This window comes from Oncorhynchus tshawytscha, unplaced genomic scaffold, assembly GCF_018296145.1.
Source record: "Oncorhynchus tshawytscha isolate Ot180627B unplaced genomic scaffold, Otsh_v2.0 Un_scaffold_17_pilon_pilon, whole genome shotgun sequence".
NCBI lineage: Eukaryota > Metazoa > Chordata > Actinopteri > Salmoniformes > Salmonidae > Oncorhynchus > Oncorhynchus tshawytscha.
Window position 1 is genome coordinate 1,747,501 of NW_024609830.1, and position 16,837 is coordinate 1,764,337.

Genomic DNA, 16,837 nt, shown 5'->3' on the forward strand with positions numbered 1-16,837 from the left:
TACACTCTACTGTACAGAGTAACACAGTAGTCCACCCTGCCTCTCCACTGACCTACACTCTACTGTACAGAGTAACACAGTAGTCCACCCTACCTCTCCACTGACCTACACTCTACTGTACAGAGTAACACACTAGTCCACCCTGCCTCTCCACTGACCTACACTCTACTGTACAGAGTAACACACTAGTCCACCCTGCCTCTCCACTGACCTACACTCTACTGTACAGAGTAACACAGTAGTCCACCCTACCTCTCCACTGACCTACACTCTACTGTACAGAGTAACACAGTAGTCCACCCTGCCTCTCCACTGACCTACACTCTACTGTACAGAGTAACACACTAGTCCACCCTGCCTCTCCACTGACCTACACTCTACTGTACAGAGTAACACACTAGTCTACACCCTACCTCTCCACTGACCTACACTCTACTGTACAGAGTAACACACTAGTCCACCCTGCCTCTCCACTGACCTACACTCTACTGTACAGAGTAACACAGTAGTCCACCCTGCCTCTCCACTGACCTACACTACTGTACAGAGTAACACACTAGTCCACCCTGCCTCTCCACTGACCTACACTACTGCACAGAGTAACACACTAGTCCACCCTACCTCTCCACTGACCTACACTACTGCACAGAGTAACACACTAGTCCACCCTACCTCTCCACTGACCTACACTACTGTACAGAGTAACACACTAGTCCACCCTACCTCTCCCTCTACACCACTGTACAGAGTAACACACTAGTCCACCCTGCCTCTCCACTGACCTACACTACTGCACAGAGTAACACACTAGTCCACCCTGCCTCTCCACTGACCTACACTACTGTACAGAGTAACACACTAGTCCACCCTACCTCTCCACTGACCTACACACTGCACTAGCACACTAGTCCACCCTACCTCTCCACTGACCTACACTACTGCACAGAGTAACACACTAGTCCACCCTGCCTCTCCACTGACCTACACTACTGCACAGAGTAACACACTAGTCCACCCTACCTCTCCACTGACCTACACTACTGTACAGAGTAACACACTAGTCCACCCTACCTCTCCACTGACCTACACTCTACTGTACAGAGTAACACACTAGTCCACCCTACCTCTCCACTGACCTACACTACTGTACAGAGTAACACACTAGTCCACCCTGCCTCTCCACTGACCTACACACTGCACAGAGTAACACCTACACTCTCCACACTACTGTAACACACTAGTCCACCCTGCCTCTCCACTGACCTACACTACTGCACAGAGTAACACACTAGTCCACCCTGCCTCTCCACTGACCTACACTCTACTGTACAGAGTAACACACTAGTCCACCCTGCCTCTCCACTGACCTACACTCTACTGTACAGAGTAACACACTAGTCCACCCTGCCTCTCCACTGACCTACACTCTACTGTACAGAGTAACACACTAGTCCACCCTGCCTCTCCACTGACCTACACTCTACTGTACAGAGTAACACACTAGTCCACCCTGCCTCTCCACTGACCTACACTCTACTGTACAGAGTAACACACTAGTCCACCCTGCCTCTCCACTGACCTACACTCTACTGTACAGAGTAACACACTAGTCCACCCTGCCTCTCCACTGACCTACACTCTACTGTACAGAGTAACACAGTAGTCCACCCTGCCTCTCCACTGACCTACACTACTGTACAGAGTAACACAGTAGTCCACCCTGCCTCTCCACTGACCTACACTACTGCACAGAGTAACACACTAGTCCACCCTGCCTCTCCACTGACCTACACTCTACTGTACAGAGTAACACACTAGTCCACCCTACCTCTCCACTGACCTACACTACTGTACAGAGTAACACACTAGTCCTACCCTCCACTGACCTCCACTCTACTGTACAGAGTAACACACTAGTCCACCCTGCCTCTCCACTGACCTACACTCTACTGCACAGAGTAACACACTAGTCCACCCTGCCTCTCCACTGACCTACACTACTGCACAGAGTAACACACTAGTCCACCCTACCTCTCCACTGACCTACACTACTGTACAGAGTAACACACTAGTCCACCCTACCTCTCCACTGACCTACACTACTGCACAGAGTAACACACTAGTCCACCCTGCCTCTCCACTGACCTACACTCTACTGTACAGAGTAACACACTAGTCCACCCTGCCTCTCCACTGACCTACACTCTACTGTACAAAGGAACACAGTAGTCCACCCTGCCTCTCCACTGACCTACACTCTACGGTACAGAGTAACACACTAGTCCACCCTGCCTCTCCACTGACCTACACTCTACTGTACAGAGTAGAGGTTGACTGATTGATTTTTTGACGCCGATACCGATTATTGGAGAACCAAAAAAGCCGATACCGATTAATCTGACGATTTTATTTTATTTGTAATAATGACAATTACAACAATACTGAATGAACACTTATTTTAACTAAATATAAAACATCAATAAAATCAATTTAGCCTCAAATAAATAATGAAACATGTTCAATTTGGTTTAAATAATGCAAAAACAAAGTGTTGGAGAAGAAAGTAATGTAATGCCGTGTAAAAATGTGTGCCATGTAAAAAAGCTCATGTTTAAGTTCCTTGCTCAGAACATGAGAACATATGAAAGTTGGTAGTTCCTTTTAACATGAGACTTCAATATTCCAAGGTAAGAGGTTTTAGGTTGTAGTTAATATAGTATTTATAGGACTATTTCTCTCTATACCATTTGTATTTCATATACAGTGGGGCAAAAAAGTATTTAGTCAGCCACCAATTGTGCAAGTTCTCCCACTTAAAAAGATGAGGCCTGTAATTTTCATCATATGTACACTTCAACTATGACAGACAAAATGAGAAAAATAAATCCAGAAAATTACATTGTAGGATTTTTAATGAATTTGCAAATTATGGTGGAAAATAAGTATTTGGTCACCTACAAACAAGCAAGATTTCTGGCTCTCACAGACCTGTAAGAGGCTCCTCTGTCCTCCACTCGTTACCTGTATTAATGGCACCCGTTTGAACTTGTTATCAGTATAAAAGACACCTGTCCACAACCTCAAACAGTCACACTCCAAACTCCACTATGGCCAAGACCAAAGAGCTGTCAAAGGACACCAGAAACAAAATTGTAGACCTGCACCAGGCTGGGAAGACTGAATCTGCAATAGGTAAGCAGCTTGGTTTGAAGAAATCAACTGTGGGAGCAATTATTAGGAAATGGAAGACATACAAGACCACTGATAATCTCCCTCGATCTGGGGCTCCACACAAGATTTCACCCCGTGGGGTCAAAATGATCACAAGAACGGTGAGCAAAAATCCCAGAACCACACGGGGGGATGTAGTGAATGACCTGCAGAGAGCTGAGACCAAAGTAACAAAGCCTACCATCAGTAACACACTACGCCGCCAGGGACTCAAATCCCGCAGTGCCAGACGTGTCCCCCTGCTTAAGCCAGTACATGTCCAGGCCCGTCTGAAGTTTGCTAGGGAGCATTTGGACGTTCCAGAAGAAGATTGGGAGAATGTCATATGGTCAGATGAAACCAAAATATAACGTTTTGTTAAAAACGCAACTCGTCGTGTTTGGAGGACAAAGAATGCTGAGTTGCATCCAAAGAACACCATACCTACTGTGAAGCATGGGGGTGGAAACATCGTGCTTTGGGGCTGTTTTTCTGCAAAGGGACCAGGACGACTGATCCGTGTAAAGGAAAGAATGAATGGGGCCATGTATCGTGAGATTTTGAGTGAAAACCTCCTTCCATCAGCAAGGGCATTGAAGATGAAACATGGCTGAGTCTTTCAGCATGACAATGATCCCAAACACCCCGCCCGGGCAATGAAGGAGTGGCTTCGTAAGAAGCATTTCAAGGTCCTGGAGTGGCCTAGCCAGTCTCCAGATCTCAACCCCATAGAAAATCTTTGGAGGGAGTTGAAAGTCCGTGTTGCCCAGCAACAGCCTCAAAACACCACTGCTCTAGAAGAGATCTGCATGGAGGAATGGTCCAAAATACCAGCAACAGTGTGTGAAAACCTTGTGAAGACTTACAGAAAACGTTTGACCTCTGTCGTTGCCAACAAAGGGTATATAACAAAGTATTGAGATAAACTTTTGTTATTGACCAAATACTTATTTTCCACCATAATTTGCAAATAAATTCATTAAAAATCCTACTATGTGATTTTCTGGATTTTTTCCCCCTCATTTTGTCTGTCATAGTTGAAGTGTACCTATGATGAAAATTACAGGCCTCTCTCATCTTTTTAAGTGGAAGAACTTGCACAATTGGTGGCTGACTAAATACTTTTTTTTTTGCCCCACTGTACCTTTGACTATTGGATGTTCTTATAGGCACTATAGTATTGCCAATGTAACAGTATAGCTTCCATCCCCCTCCTTGCCCCTACCTGGGCTCGAACCAGGAACACATAGACAACAGCCACCCTCGAAGCATCGTTACCCATCGCTCCACAAAAGCCACGGACCTTGCGGTGCAAGGGGAATAACTACTCCAAATTTAAAAGCGAGTGACGTTTGAAACAGTATTAGCGCACACCCAGCTAACTAGCTAGCCATTTCACATTGGTTACACCAGCCATTAGGCTGATAGGCTTGAAGTCATAAACAGCGCTGTGCTTGCGAAGAGCTGCTGGCAAAACGCACGAAAGTGCTGTTTGAATTAATGACTACGGGCCTGCTGCTGCTCAGTCAGACTGCTCTATCAAATCAAACTTAATTATAACATAATAACACACAGAAATACGAGCCTTTGGTCATTAATATGATCGAATCTGGAAACTATAATTTCGAAAACAAAACGTTTATTATTTCAGTGAAATATGGAACCGTTCTGTATTTTATCTAACGGGTGGCATCCCTAAGTCTAAATATTCTTGTTACATTGTACAACCTTCAATGTTATGTCATAATTACGTAAAATTTTGGCAAAATAGTTTGCAATGAGCCAGGCAGCCCAAACTGTTGCATATACCCTGACTCTGTGCGCAATGAACGCAAGAGAAATGACACAATTTCACCTGGTTAATATTGCCTGCTAAACTGGATCAGTAGTTGTAACTAGTGATCATGATTGTTTTTCATAAGATAAGTTTAATGCTAGCTAGAAATTTACCTTTGCTTCTACTACATTAGCGTAACAGGCAGGCTACTCGTGGAGTGCAATGGTTAGAGCGTTGGACTAGTTAACTGTGCGGTGGCAAGATTGGAACCCCCGAGCTGACAAGGGGAAAATCTGTCGTTCTGCCAGTTCCTAGACAGTCATTGAAAATAAGAATGTGTTCTTAACTGACTTGCGTAGTTAAATAAAAGGTATAAAAATACAAATCAAAAACATTTAAATTAAAAAATATTCGTAAATCGGCGCCCAAAAATACAGATTTCCGATTGTTATGAAAACTTGAAATCGGCCCTAATTAAATCGGCCATTCAGATTAAAATCGGTCGACCTCTAGTTAATATATCAATCATACTGGTGAGGATTTGTCCAAACAAAGTAATCTGGTCAGAGCAAAAAAACATTTATGCATATCAGATAATACTGATAAAACAATCTCTGTAGTCATAACAACAATCACCATTGACAATCATATGAACTATGCCAATTTACTCATGAGACAGGAAAATGGCAATTCCAAGCTCAAAAGATATTCCACAACTTCGATGAACCTGACGACAATGCAAACCCAACAACTGGGGACAAAACACACTAACAGCTGTCATGTGAAACACAGGATTTGTGTCAAATGCCTTGTAGGCTCCTGTACTATTCTATAATCTAGGTTCCTCTGCTTCTCCCTGTACCTCATCCTCCTCGGTCAATACTAATTCAATTTTTCTATAGCAGGGAATTCCCTGGCTGCCTCTTGGCAAGGCTTCTGATATGAGTGTGTGTGTGTGTGTGTGTGTGTGTGTGTGTGTGTGTGAGATGAAGCAGAACATACAGTGGTAAAGCAGAGGGAGTTGAGACAGTGTTAACCAGTTGCTTGGTTGATGTTTAATGCATACAAGATGATTCCCACACACTGCTGCTTGTCTGCGTCATCCTGAGCCTCCAAGTCACATGGCAGCCATTTTGTGCCGAACAGAGGCCACTTGAGTGTCCATGCCGACAGACCCACTATCCAAACGTCATCTGTCCCTGGACAACAGCCGTTTCAGGACACGAAGACATTCACTCTACAGCCAATATTAGATGCACTAAATAAAATCAATAATGATTGTCCACAGAGAGAAATGGCGAGATATGGAAAGAGGTCTGGGGCCGGTTTGGGTCCATATGTAGTCCAGCGATAAGGCAAGGAGTCAGTGACTATATCTATCATTTAAAATTGGTATCGATATTTCCTAAATACCTTGACCAGAATTATTCTAGCCGCTCTGTAAATGCACTAAGCACCATGACTATCTGAGAGGCTGATACAGACAGAGTGCAAGGCCTCTCTCTCACCCTCTCCACCGAAAATAACTCATTTACAACAGTGTGTGTGTTTATCCACCTCAATTGCTTGCTGCAGGTTTATATTTTCTGTTTGGCAGCTCGTTTACATAAGTTTTCATTCAGAGGGGTAATACAGCCGTCTCTAGCCGGCTGGCTCCTCACAGTACTGTGGATTACACACACACACACACACCCCTCGACGGTGTTCCAATTCAATACAAAAATTCACATTTGAATTTGTTAGAATGATTTACAAATTGAGGCCAGGTAGGGTAAGGTTTACAGACAGGCAGACACGGTACAATAAAAGTCTCTGGTCTACACCCTCCCTCCAAAAAAACATCCTCTGACACTTTGTCATACCTAAATGAACTACAAGTTGAAACAAAACAACCAATTTAAATTATACTTATACTCTCTCATAGAACTTGGCACCTTTCCTTATCACTGTCTGAGACATGGGGTTGGTCCTCCCAGTTAGGCCTTTCCTTATCACTGTCTGAGACCTGGGGTTGGTCCTCCCAGTTAGGCCTTTCCTTATCACTGTCTGAGACCTGGGGTTGGTCCTCCCAGTTAGGCCTTTCCTTATCACTGTCTGAGACCTGGGGTTGGTCCTCCCAGTTAGGCCTTTCCTTATCACTGTCTGAGACCTGGGGTTTCCTCCCAGTTAGGCCTTTCCTTATCACTGTCTGAGACCTGGGGTTGGTCCTCCCAGTTAGGCCTTTCCTTCATCACTGTCTGAGACTGTCTGGGGTTGGTCCTCCCAGTTAGGCCTTTCCTTATCACTGTCTGAGACCTGGGGTTGGTCCTCCCAGTTAGGCCTTTCCTTATCACTGTCTGAGACCTGGGGTTGGTCCTCCCAGTTAGGCCTTTCCTTATCACTGTCTGAGACCTGGGGTTGGTCCTCCCAGTTAGGCCTTTCCTTATCACTGTCTGAGACCTGGGGTTGGTCCTCCCAGTTAGGCCTTTCCTTATCACTGTCTGAGACCTCACTGTCTGAGACCTGGGGTTGGTCCTCCCAGTTAGGCCTTTCCTTATCACTGTCTGAGACCTGGGGTTGGTCCTCCCAGTTAGGCCTTTCCTTATCACTGTCTGAGACCTGGGGTTGGTCCTCCCAGTTAGGCCTTTCCTTATCACTGTCTGAGACCTGGGGTTGGTCCTCCCAGTTAGGCCTTTCCTTATCACTGTCTGAGACCTGGGGTTGGTCCTCCCAGTTAGGCCTTTCCTTATCACTGTCTGAGACCTGGGGTTGAGACTGTCTGAGACCTGGGGTTGGTCCTCCCCAGTTAGGCCTTTCCTTATCACTGTCTGAGACCTGGGGTTGGTCCTCCCAGTTAGGCCTTTCCCCTTATCACTGTCTGAGACCTGGGGTTGGTCCTCCCAGTTAGGCCTTTCCTTATCACTGTCTGAGACCTGGGGTTGGTCCTCCCAGTTAGGCCTTTCCTTATCACTGTCTGAGACCTGGGGTTGGTCCTCCCAGTTAGGCCTTTCCTTATCACTGTCTGAGACCTGGGGTTGGTCCTCCCAGTTAGGCCTTTCCTTATCACTGTCTGAGACCTGGGGTTGGCCTTTCCTCCCTGAGAGTTAGGCCTTTCCTTATCACTGTCTGAGACCTGGGGTTGGTCCTCCCAGTTAGGCCTTTCCTTATCACTGTCTGAGACCTGGGGTTGGTCCTCCCAGTTAGGCCTTTCCTTATCACTGTCTGAGACCTGGGGTTGGTCCTCCCAGTTAGGCCTTTCCTTATCACTGTCTGAGACCTGGGGTTGGTCCTCCCAGTTAGGCCTTTCCTTATCACTGTCTGAGACCTGGGGTTGGTCCTCCCAGTTAGGCCTTTCCTTATCACTGTCTGAGACCTGGGGTTGGTCCTCCCAGTTAGGCCTTTCCTTATCACTGTCTGAGACCTGGGGTTGGTCCTCCCAGTTAGGCCTTTCCTTATCACTGTCTGAGACCTGGGGTTGGTCCTCCCAGTTAGGCCTTTCCTTATCACTGTCTGAGACATGGGGTTGGTCCTCCCAGTTAGGCCTTTCCTTATCACTGTCTGAGACCTGGGGTTGGTCCTCCCAGTTAGGGCCTTTCCTTATCACTGTCTGAGACCTGGGGTTTTTCTCCCAGTTAGGCCTTTCCTTATCACTGTCTGAGACATGGGGTTGGTCCTCCCAGTTAGGCCTTTCCTTATCACTGTCTGAGACCTGGGGTTGGTCCTCCCAGTTAGGCCTTTCCTTATCACTGTCTGAGACCTGGGGTTGGTCCTCCCAGTTAGGCCTTTCCTTATCACTGTCTGAGACATGGGGTTGGTCCTCCCAGTTAGGCCTTTCCTTATCACTGTCTGAGACCTGGGGTTGGTCCTCCCAGTTAGGCCTTTCCTTATCACTGTCTGAGACCTGGGGTTGGTCCTCCCAGTTAGGCCTTTCCTTATCACTGTCTGAGACCTGGGGTTGGTCCTCCCAGTTAGGCCTTTCCTTATCACTGTCTGAGACCTGGGGTTGGTCCTCCCAGTTAGGCCTTTCCTTATCACTGTCTGAGACCTGGGGTTGGTCTGGGGTTGGTCCTCCCAGTTAGGCCTTTCCTTATCACTGTCTGAGACCTGGGGTTGGTCCTCCCAGTTAGGCCTTTCCTTATCACTGTCTGAGACCTGGGGTTGGTCCTCCCAGTTAGGCCTTTCCTTATCACTGTCTGAGACCTGGGGTTGGTCCTCCCAGTTAGGCCTTTCCTTATCACTGTCTGAGACATGGGGTTGGTCCTCCCAGTTAGGCCTTTCCTTATCACTGTCTGAGACCTGGGGTTGGTCCTCCCAGTTAGGCCTTTCCTTATCACTGTCTGAGACCTGGGGTCCTGGTCCTTTCCCAGTTGAGAGGCCTTTCCTTATCACTGTCTGAGACCTGGGGTTGGTCCTCCCAGTTAGGCCTTTCCTTATCACTGTCTGAGACCTGGGGTTGGTCCTCCCAGTTAGGCCTTTCCTTATCACTGTCTGAGACATGGGGGGTTGGTCCTCCCAGTTAGGCCTTTCCTTATCACTGTCTGAGACATGGGGTTGGTACTCCCAGTTAGGCCTTTAGGCCTTTCCCTTATATCACTGTCTGAGACATGGGGTTGGTCCTCCCAGTTAGGCCTTTCATTATCAGTTCTCAGTAGGAGGAAGTTCACATGCAGGGAGAAAGGTCCTTGCTTGTTGAAAAACAAACCATTTTGTCTGCCATGTGCTACAGTATCTCGCTACTTTATTGGAAAAGGAAAACCTAGAAAATAACCCTTTATGAAATGTCTCTGTTTTAAGAGAATGTGTCCTGTTTTGAAAGCTTCAAGGAGAGACTTCCTGTGACGGAGTCCTGTGACTGAGTGTTGGTCTTTCCCGTAATGGGTTGTATCTCAGCCCTGCTCTGGTGACGGAAACGCACACAACCCTGAACACATGCACCCAAGAAACAAGTTCACAGACTAGGACACACACCCTGACAGAGTCATTGTTCTACTGAAATTAACTTTAGTGCAGCACAATGGGCAGAAACATTGATTCAGCCTGCGACACATGACTGGAACACATTGTTTTGTACACAACTACAGAGTCAGACTGCCTCCTGGTACACACACAAACACACAACATAAAGCACAATGTTTACTACGTCAGGCAAGACCACGCATGAGCATCATCAACACAACGCATGAGCATCATCACAGATAGGAGAGGGAGAGAGAGAGGTGAAGGGATGGTGTTAGCAGGACAGGGAATAGAGTGGTAATTACCACACTTTAGTCTTGTTGATCATAGTTCACAGCTTCTTTATGTTAATCATTTACCAGGGGAGGACTGAGATTATCACTGAGCTAGGCACACAGCGGAGGCACACAGCGGAGGCACACAGCGGAGGGAGGCACACAGCGGAGGCACACAGCGGAGGCACACACACAGGAGAGAGAGGAAAGAGAAACACAGGAATATGAGAGAGAAACAAGTCTACTGGTGCAATCAGAACTCCCCTGATTAGGCTCAATTACACAGACACTGTCAGCTTTCCATTCAGTGTCTACAGTACAGTACATGAACCCAGGTACATGATAAATATTACAGAGGTGCTGTAAAAGAATCAAATGCATTTTCAATAAAGAAACCAACATAAATACTAATGTAATACCTTCTACTGCAGAGAGAGACAGGTGAGCTGGTACTCCTTACATATACAGTAAGTGTCCAAACTTATTGAGGGAAAATAATCCTGCAACAACAGGAAATGTGAATTATAATTAAATGGACATCTTCATAGGGGTTGTACATTTTTCATAAGGGAAGGGAAAATCAAGTCTGACATTTCAAACCACAAATACACTACTAGTTTTCAATGTAAGCTGTCGCCCCTGGAGGACAGAGAGGGGTGTGTAAAGGAGGAGGACTGAAGGTTGTTAGCGTGTGTAAAGGAGGAGAGGGTGAGCGAACCGAGAACAGGGGATAAAGGAGCAGATACTCCATATCGCTGTCTCTGTTTGGTGTATGAAAACCAAAATGGCAGAACCAAGCATGAGGCAGAACGAGTAGAGGCCAGGCCTATGTACAGACATGCATGGTCACCTACGTGGTAAACTAGTTTGGAGCCACAGATTCTTCAAGGTAAACCAAATCCCATGAGTGGAGTCTAAATCCACAGCAGAGAACTAGCCCCAACCTGCTACACACTGGGACAGAACGCTGCATACTATACTGTAGCTACACACTCACCACTAAATTCACTTCGGTTTTTAACTGTTGTTTTATTTGACCTTTATTTAAACCAGGAAGTACCACAGAGATGGAGAATGTGGAGCCCTGGTCAATGAGACAACAATCATTCAGGATATAAAATGACAACAAAACAAATCTACATTTCTAACTCTCCTGCTGTAAATCTTTGATTTAGACTAGAGCCAGATACACTTCAATAACTTTAATCACTTCTTTATAACGTTCAATTACTAAGCAATTACTCTTATTGCATATAAATGTGTGTAATGCTTAAAATGATACATGTTTATAATTGTTCATGTCAAAATACTCATTTATTAGTAAGACATACTATGTAAATTAGTTTATTAATATATATTAATGAGTGTTTTATAAAGTGCAGTACATGAGTCTGCTAGCTAATTGTGCAGCAGTAATACATTACAGCAGCCAGGCTATAGTCTTTGTTCCAGCCATTTTAACTAGATGGCTGACTTTATAAACCCCTGTTCACACATCACTGCTTCTAGTTCATTAAAACTATAAATCCAGATTTCTATGGGAAAAGGTGACAAGCCAGGGTCCTAAATCATCTATATTAACAGCAGCCTGCTGTGTGTTGTGACTGTAGGAGCCTGGTGTTAATGTTAAATGTCAGCTGTCGCCCCTCTCAGTCCTCCACTAGACCCTCACTGCAGTAGGATGACGCCACTAGACACTGATATCGGTTATATTGTTCAGCCTTAATGGTTAAGGATTGGGTTTGGGGAGGGTGAGCTGATCCTAGATATGTGGTTAAGAGAGCGTGGTGTGGTGTGTGGTGGTCTGTGGTGTGGTATATTGCAGAGACAGAGGTAGATTGAGGCAGTGGTCGCTTGGCCAGGTTTATGGGCCTTGGGACGGCCTATAGCTTCTCAACAGCAGCTCAGGGAAAATGGCTGAACCTAAACTAATCACACAGCCAATATCCTGCTCTGGACAGAGAGAGAGGAGAGGGCAGGGGAGAGAAGGAGGAGGGAGAAGAGGGAGGTGCATGAGAGCCACAACACACACACTCTGGCCCCTGGGGACCCTGTTCTGGGTGCAGTATCACAGACACACTGATGGGTTTCTGATTGGGTGGTGGTGCAGCAGAAAGTGTTTTCCTTGCCACAGAGTGTGACCCTTCCAGCTTCCCCTGAGAGAGAGAGAGGTGCAGCGGTGTTTCCCAAGCAATTTTAGGTGGTTCACAATTCCAGGGCCCCGTTCCAAATAGTTTAAAACTCTTCCTTCATTCCTTGAGGAATTAATATTTAATTGGTGAAAACAGTAGGATGGCAACCATACATTCAGTCATCCAATCACATACATGCAGGTCAGATTTCCCCAGGGAAGGGAGGAAGTATGCATTTCATAACATTTGGACCACGTTAAAATATTTGGGTTCATTTTAAGGGATACTTTGGAATTTTGGCAATGAGGCCTAGGTTTGGGCGGTATCCAGATTTTCATATTGTCATTGCGTCCTTCTCTCATCCAGGGATTTACGCTATTACCGGCTAAGTACACAAGGGGGCGCCACAAAAGGGAAAAAAGCCCATTGGGCGTCTATTACCAGAATACTGACAAAATTAGCACAAGTAATAGCTAATTTCCATGGAAGCTGTTAGCTAAATATATGCAAAGACAGGAAATCCAGGTCATCAGGATATACATATATTGGTAAGCGCTAACAAATATAATTGTTGGTGAGTTTGGACATTTACAAGCGAATGATGCCCCGTCTCCTCCTTAATTAAGCCACTTACTTAGATAACTAGGAAGTTCAACTTAGGGGTTGTGTTTTCTGCGTTTTTCACAAAAGCAAAAAGATCAAATGCATAAAATAATATCTTGCAGCATTTTATGAACGCAGATCTAAAATGATTCTTATTCTAATTGCACTCCTCCACTCGGATGGGAATTCAAACAGGCCTTCTATCAGCAGACAGCATTCAGACTTAGCTGCTTTTCTCCGGTAGCCTACTTTCTGGTACAATGAAAGATTAACTTTAAACAAAACATGAGCAAATGTTGCTGGCTACATTCTTTCTATGATAGACATTAGAAATGTGATGGCCATGAATTGTTTAAAAAAAACAACCTCACTTTATCATTGAAAGCTAATTTCCTTGTGCGGCTGCCAGCCGAATAGCGTTGCACTCCTGACAAATGTGTTGCACCAATACATTTTTTGCGAAGGAAAACAATACTTGCTCGCCCCTGATCACTCTTTGGAAGCAGAAAAACACTTGACTTTCAATATAAAACACAACGCCTGTCAATAGACAACTGGATACACCTGCTCCCGCTTTCTCCTGTTGGGCTGTTAACAAACACCTGGCTCAACTGTTCTGGGGAACTACGGTAACCTTTATAATGGGAAATAATGAAGAACGGTGAAATGAAGAAAGCGATCTGCTTTATTAGCTATAAATAAATGTATTGAAAAACTTAAGAAAGAAATAGTTTCAACGGTATTAAAAAAACTATTTCCAAATACCCCAGTATACATGGTATACCGCCCAAGCCTAATGAGGCCCTTTATCTACTTCCCCAGAGTCAGATGAACTCCTGGATACAACTTGTCTCTATGTGCAGTTTGAATTAAGTTGCTAACTAGCGTTAATTTCAGCATTGGCTCGTGAAACTACCTCCAACCTCCTTAATACTGGATGCAGATACATTATAAATTGTACAAATTCTGAAGTATCCCTTTCAGGCCAATCAGATCAGTGATTGACGAACACAGCCCTGTATGTTGCTGGGGCCCCTACCTACCTGTCTGGCCGGACAGTTGGTTAGTAAGATATAGGAAACCCAGAGGTGGTGCAGCTTCCACAGCTCTAGTCTTCAATTAGCTGCTTGGTAACACCTGGATCTGCAGGTGAACCTCTCTCTGCCTGACTACTGACCCCAATCAACTCATTACACACACTATACAAAACCACACAGCACACTCCCATTACCAACTAAACACTTACACATGGCGGTGGTTTGGAGTCAAACACACCTGTCAGCAGAATAGTTCAGTATCTAGGACCCTGTTTGAATGCTTCCTACATATAAATCACTACCACAACATGGCTAGACAAGTGAACGCAAGGATTTCCACTACAGAACTAACAGTCATGTCAGAGCAGTGATCATTACCTCAACTAACACAGTCATGTCAGAGCAGTGATCATTACCTCAACTAACACAGTCATGTCAGAGCAGTGATCATTACCTCAACTAACAGTCATGTCAGAGCAGTGATCATTACCTCAACTAACACAGTCATGTCAGAGCAGTGATCATTACCTCAACTAACACAGTCATGTCAGAGCAGTGATCATTACCTCAACTAACACAGTCATGTCAGAGCAGTGATCATTACCTCAACTAACACAGTCATGTCAGAGCAGTGATCATTACCTCAACTAACACAGTCATGTCAGAGCAGTGATCATTACCTCAACTAACACAGTCATGTCAGAGCAGTGATCATTACCTCAACTAACAGTCATGTCAGAGCAGTGATCATTACCTCAACTAACACAGTCATGTCAGAGCAGTGATCATTACCTCAACTAACACAGTCATGTCAGAGCAGTGATCATTACCTCAACTAACAGTCATGTCAGAGCAGTGATCATTACCTCAACTAACACAGTCATGTCAGAGCAGTGATCATTACCTCAACTAACACAGTGATCATTACCTCAGAAGGAAGGAGGGAACAATACGTCTGTAAAGTATTCATTCAAACTAGGTCTATTGCTTTTCCTCTTTAAAAAGAAAAAGTGCTGCACTCTAGGAGCTCTGATGCAGTCATTTATTACCAATGTTTCAACAGCCAGGCTGTCTTCACCAGGGTATGAGGAAGACGAGAGGTGGGTTATGCATTAGTAAAGGACTGGGTAATGTGGGTGGGTTGGAGAAGCTGTCAGCACAACTTGACTCATGCCTGTTGACCTGCATGGGCAGCCATCACTGTATGAAAGGTTAGTTCTTGCATAACCGTGCAGGTGAGCATGTCAATACAGGTAAAAGCAGGGTTGGATGTTTGACATGAATGTAGGAAGGAGAAGTCCTGACTCCTGTTATAGTTAGATGTTTGACATGAATGTAGGAAGGAGAAGTCCTGACTCCTGTTATAGTTAGATGTTTGACATGAATGTAGGAAGGAGAAGTCCTGACTCCTGTTATAGTTAGATGTTTGACATGAATGTAGGAAGGAGAAGTCCAGACTCCTGTTAGTTAGATGTTTGACATGAATGTAGGAAGGAGAAGTCCTGACTCCTGTTATAGTTAGATGTTTGACATGAATGTAGGAAGGAGAAGTCCAGACTCCTGTTAGTTAGATGTTTGACATGAATGTAGGAAGGAGAAGTCCTGACTCCTGTTATAGTTAGACCTATCACACCGTTCAGTTAGGACACCACAGGGTTGGAGGTTGAACGTTGCCCAATCTCAATGTGCTACGAGTTCACTCAAAGTGGACTAATATGTATAAACACTATGGTGTTGTCCTGTCTGTGCAGTAGGCTAATGCAAAAGGACGTGGGCTACTCACGCAGAAACGTGAGATAATGGGAAAGTGAAGTTCATGGACTTGTTCCAAATGAGCAATGCATAAACTATTCTCTCCAGCTTCAGAGCAGCGGGGAGGATTCCCTGATTGTTCTAGAAACACTTAGCTCACCTAGTGTTGGTGGAGTTCCAGTAGACGACGTGTCTCTTGGCCGACGCTGCGCACGCGATGTTGAGCAGGAAAACGGTAGTTCTCCAAACCGTGACAGCTCCCGGACTCCAACCGCACGCCATCACGGTTAGCGGGCGAGGCAGGCGACCCACGGAAAGACAGCACGAGGGAACCGGGGTGGGAGTGGTTGGTTGAAAGAATTCCGTGACAGGTAGACTAGTGGCCCCGGTTAACGCAGAGTAGAATCACCTTTATTGACGCAATATTCCCGTTCAAACGTTCTCAAACTAATTCACCAAAATACTTTCCTTTCGGGGTACATCCTATGTGGAAACACAAGGAAGTCAGATAGTTTGGTAAAGTTGCTGCCTGATACTGAAAAGGATAGCCTCCTTTATTCTGCTGCAGCACAACTTGTTTCCTTATGTCAAAAATACACTTTTAAAAGTACACTAACTTACCGAGTATATGCCTAAAGTTAACTTGCAAGTTGTTGATAATCACCTGCTGAACTATGAGTATGCTAGGTTAAAATAGCAGCGTTTTCCGAATTAGAGTTGATAGGTGTCAATGGGTCCTGTCTGGAGCGCTGTGATTTGTGTTGGGAGGAGCACCGGCGAGAGGGCCATGGGCGAGGGAGGGACCCAGGAAACTTTAAACCAATCAGTGGAACGCATGGGCGGTGTCAACATTCCATAGTTTTTTAGAGGTGTGAGGTGCGCCGACTTGTGTGAGATGAGGGTGTGGTGCATCAAATGTCTTCCTCTCCTCTTCTTCCCTTAAGAGTCTGGACAGCAGAAGGCAAAGAAAGTGCAAAATGATGCTGAAGTTTTATTAAAATATAGGTGGTACAAAATGATGGTTGCCAAAATATTTAGAAAAAAGACTGACAAGACAAAGAACAATATGAAAGAAAACGAATAGACCTATGCCACCTGGCATTCCTGCCAAAAGAC

At 45.2% G+C, this 16,837-nt stretch overlaps 1 protein-coding gene across 4 annotated transcripts in view; it reads right to left on the minus strand.

Annotated features, from left to right (window-relative positions):
• Window positions 1–16,467, minus strand: part of LOC121846136 (ephrin-A4-like) — a 95,382-nt gene extending 78,915 nt beyond the window's left edge. For 3 of the 4 annotated variants that reach the window (XM_042319302.1, XM_042319301.1, XM_042319300.1), the window contains exon 1: window positions 15,882–16,467. In XM_042319302.1, the coding sequence (XP_042175236.1) occupies window positions 15,882–16,003 (122 nt within the window). In that variant the 5' untranslated portion in view covers window positions 16,004–16,467. The remainder of the gene's footprint in view (window positions 1–15,881) is intronic. The other variant, XM_042319299.1, reaches the window with a different exon arrangement.
• Window positions 16,468–16,837: the final 370 nt, after the last annotated feature.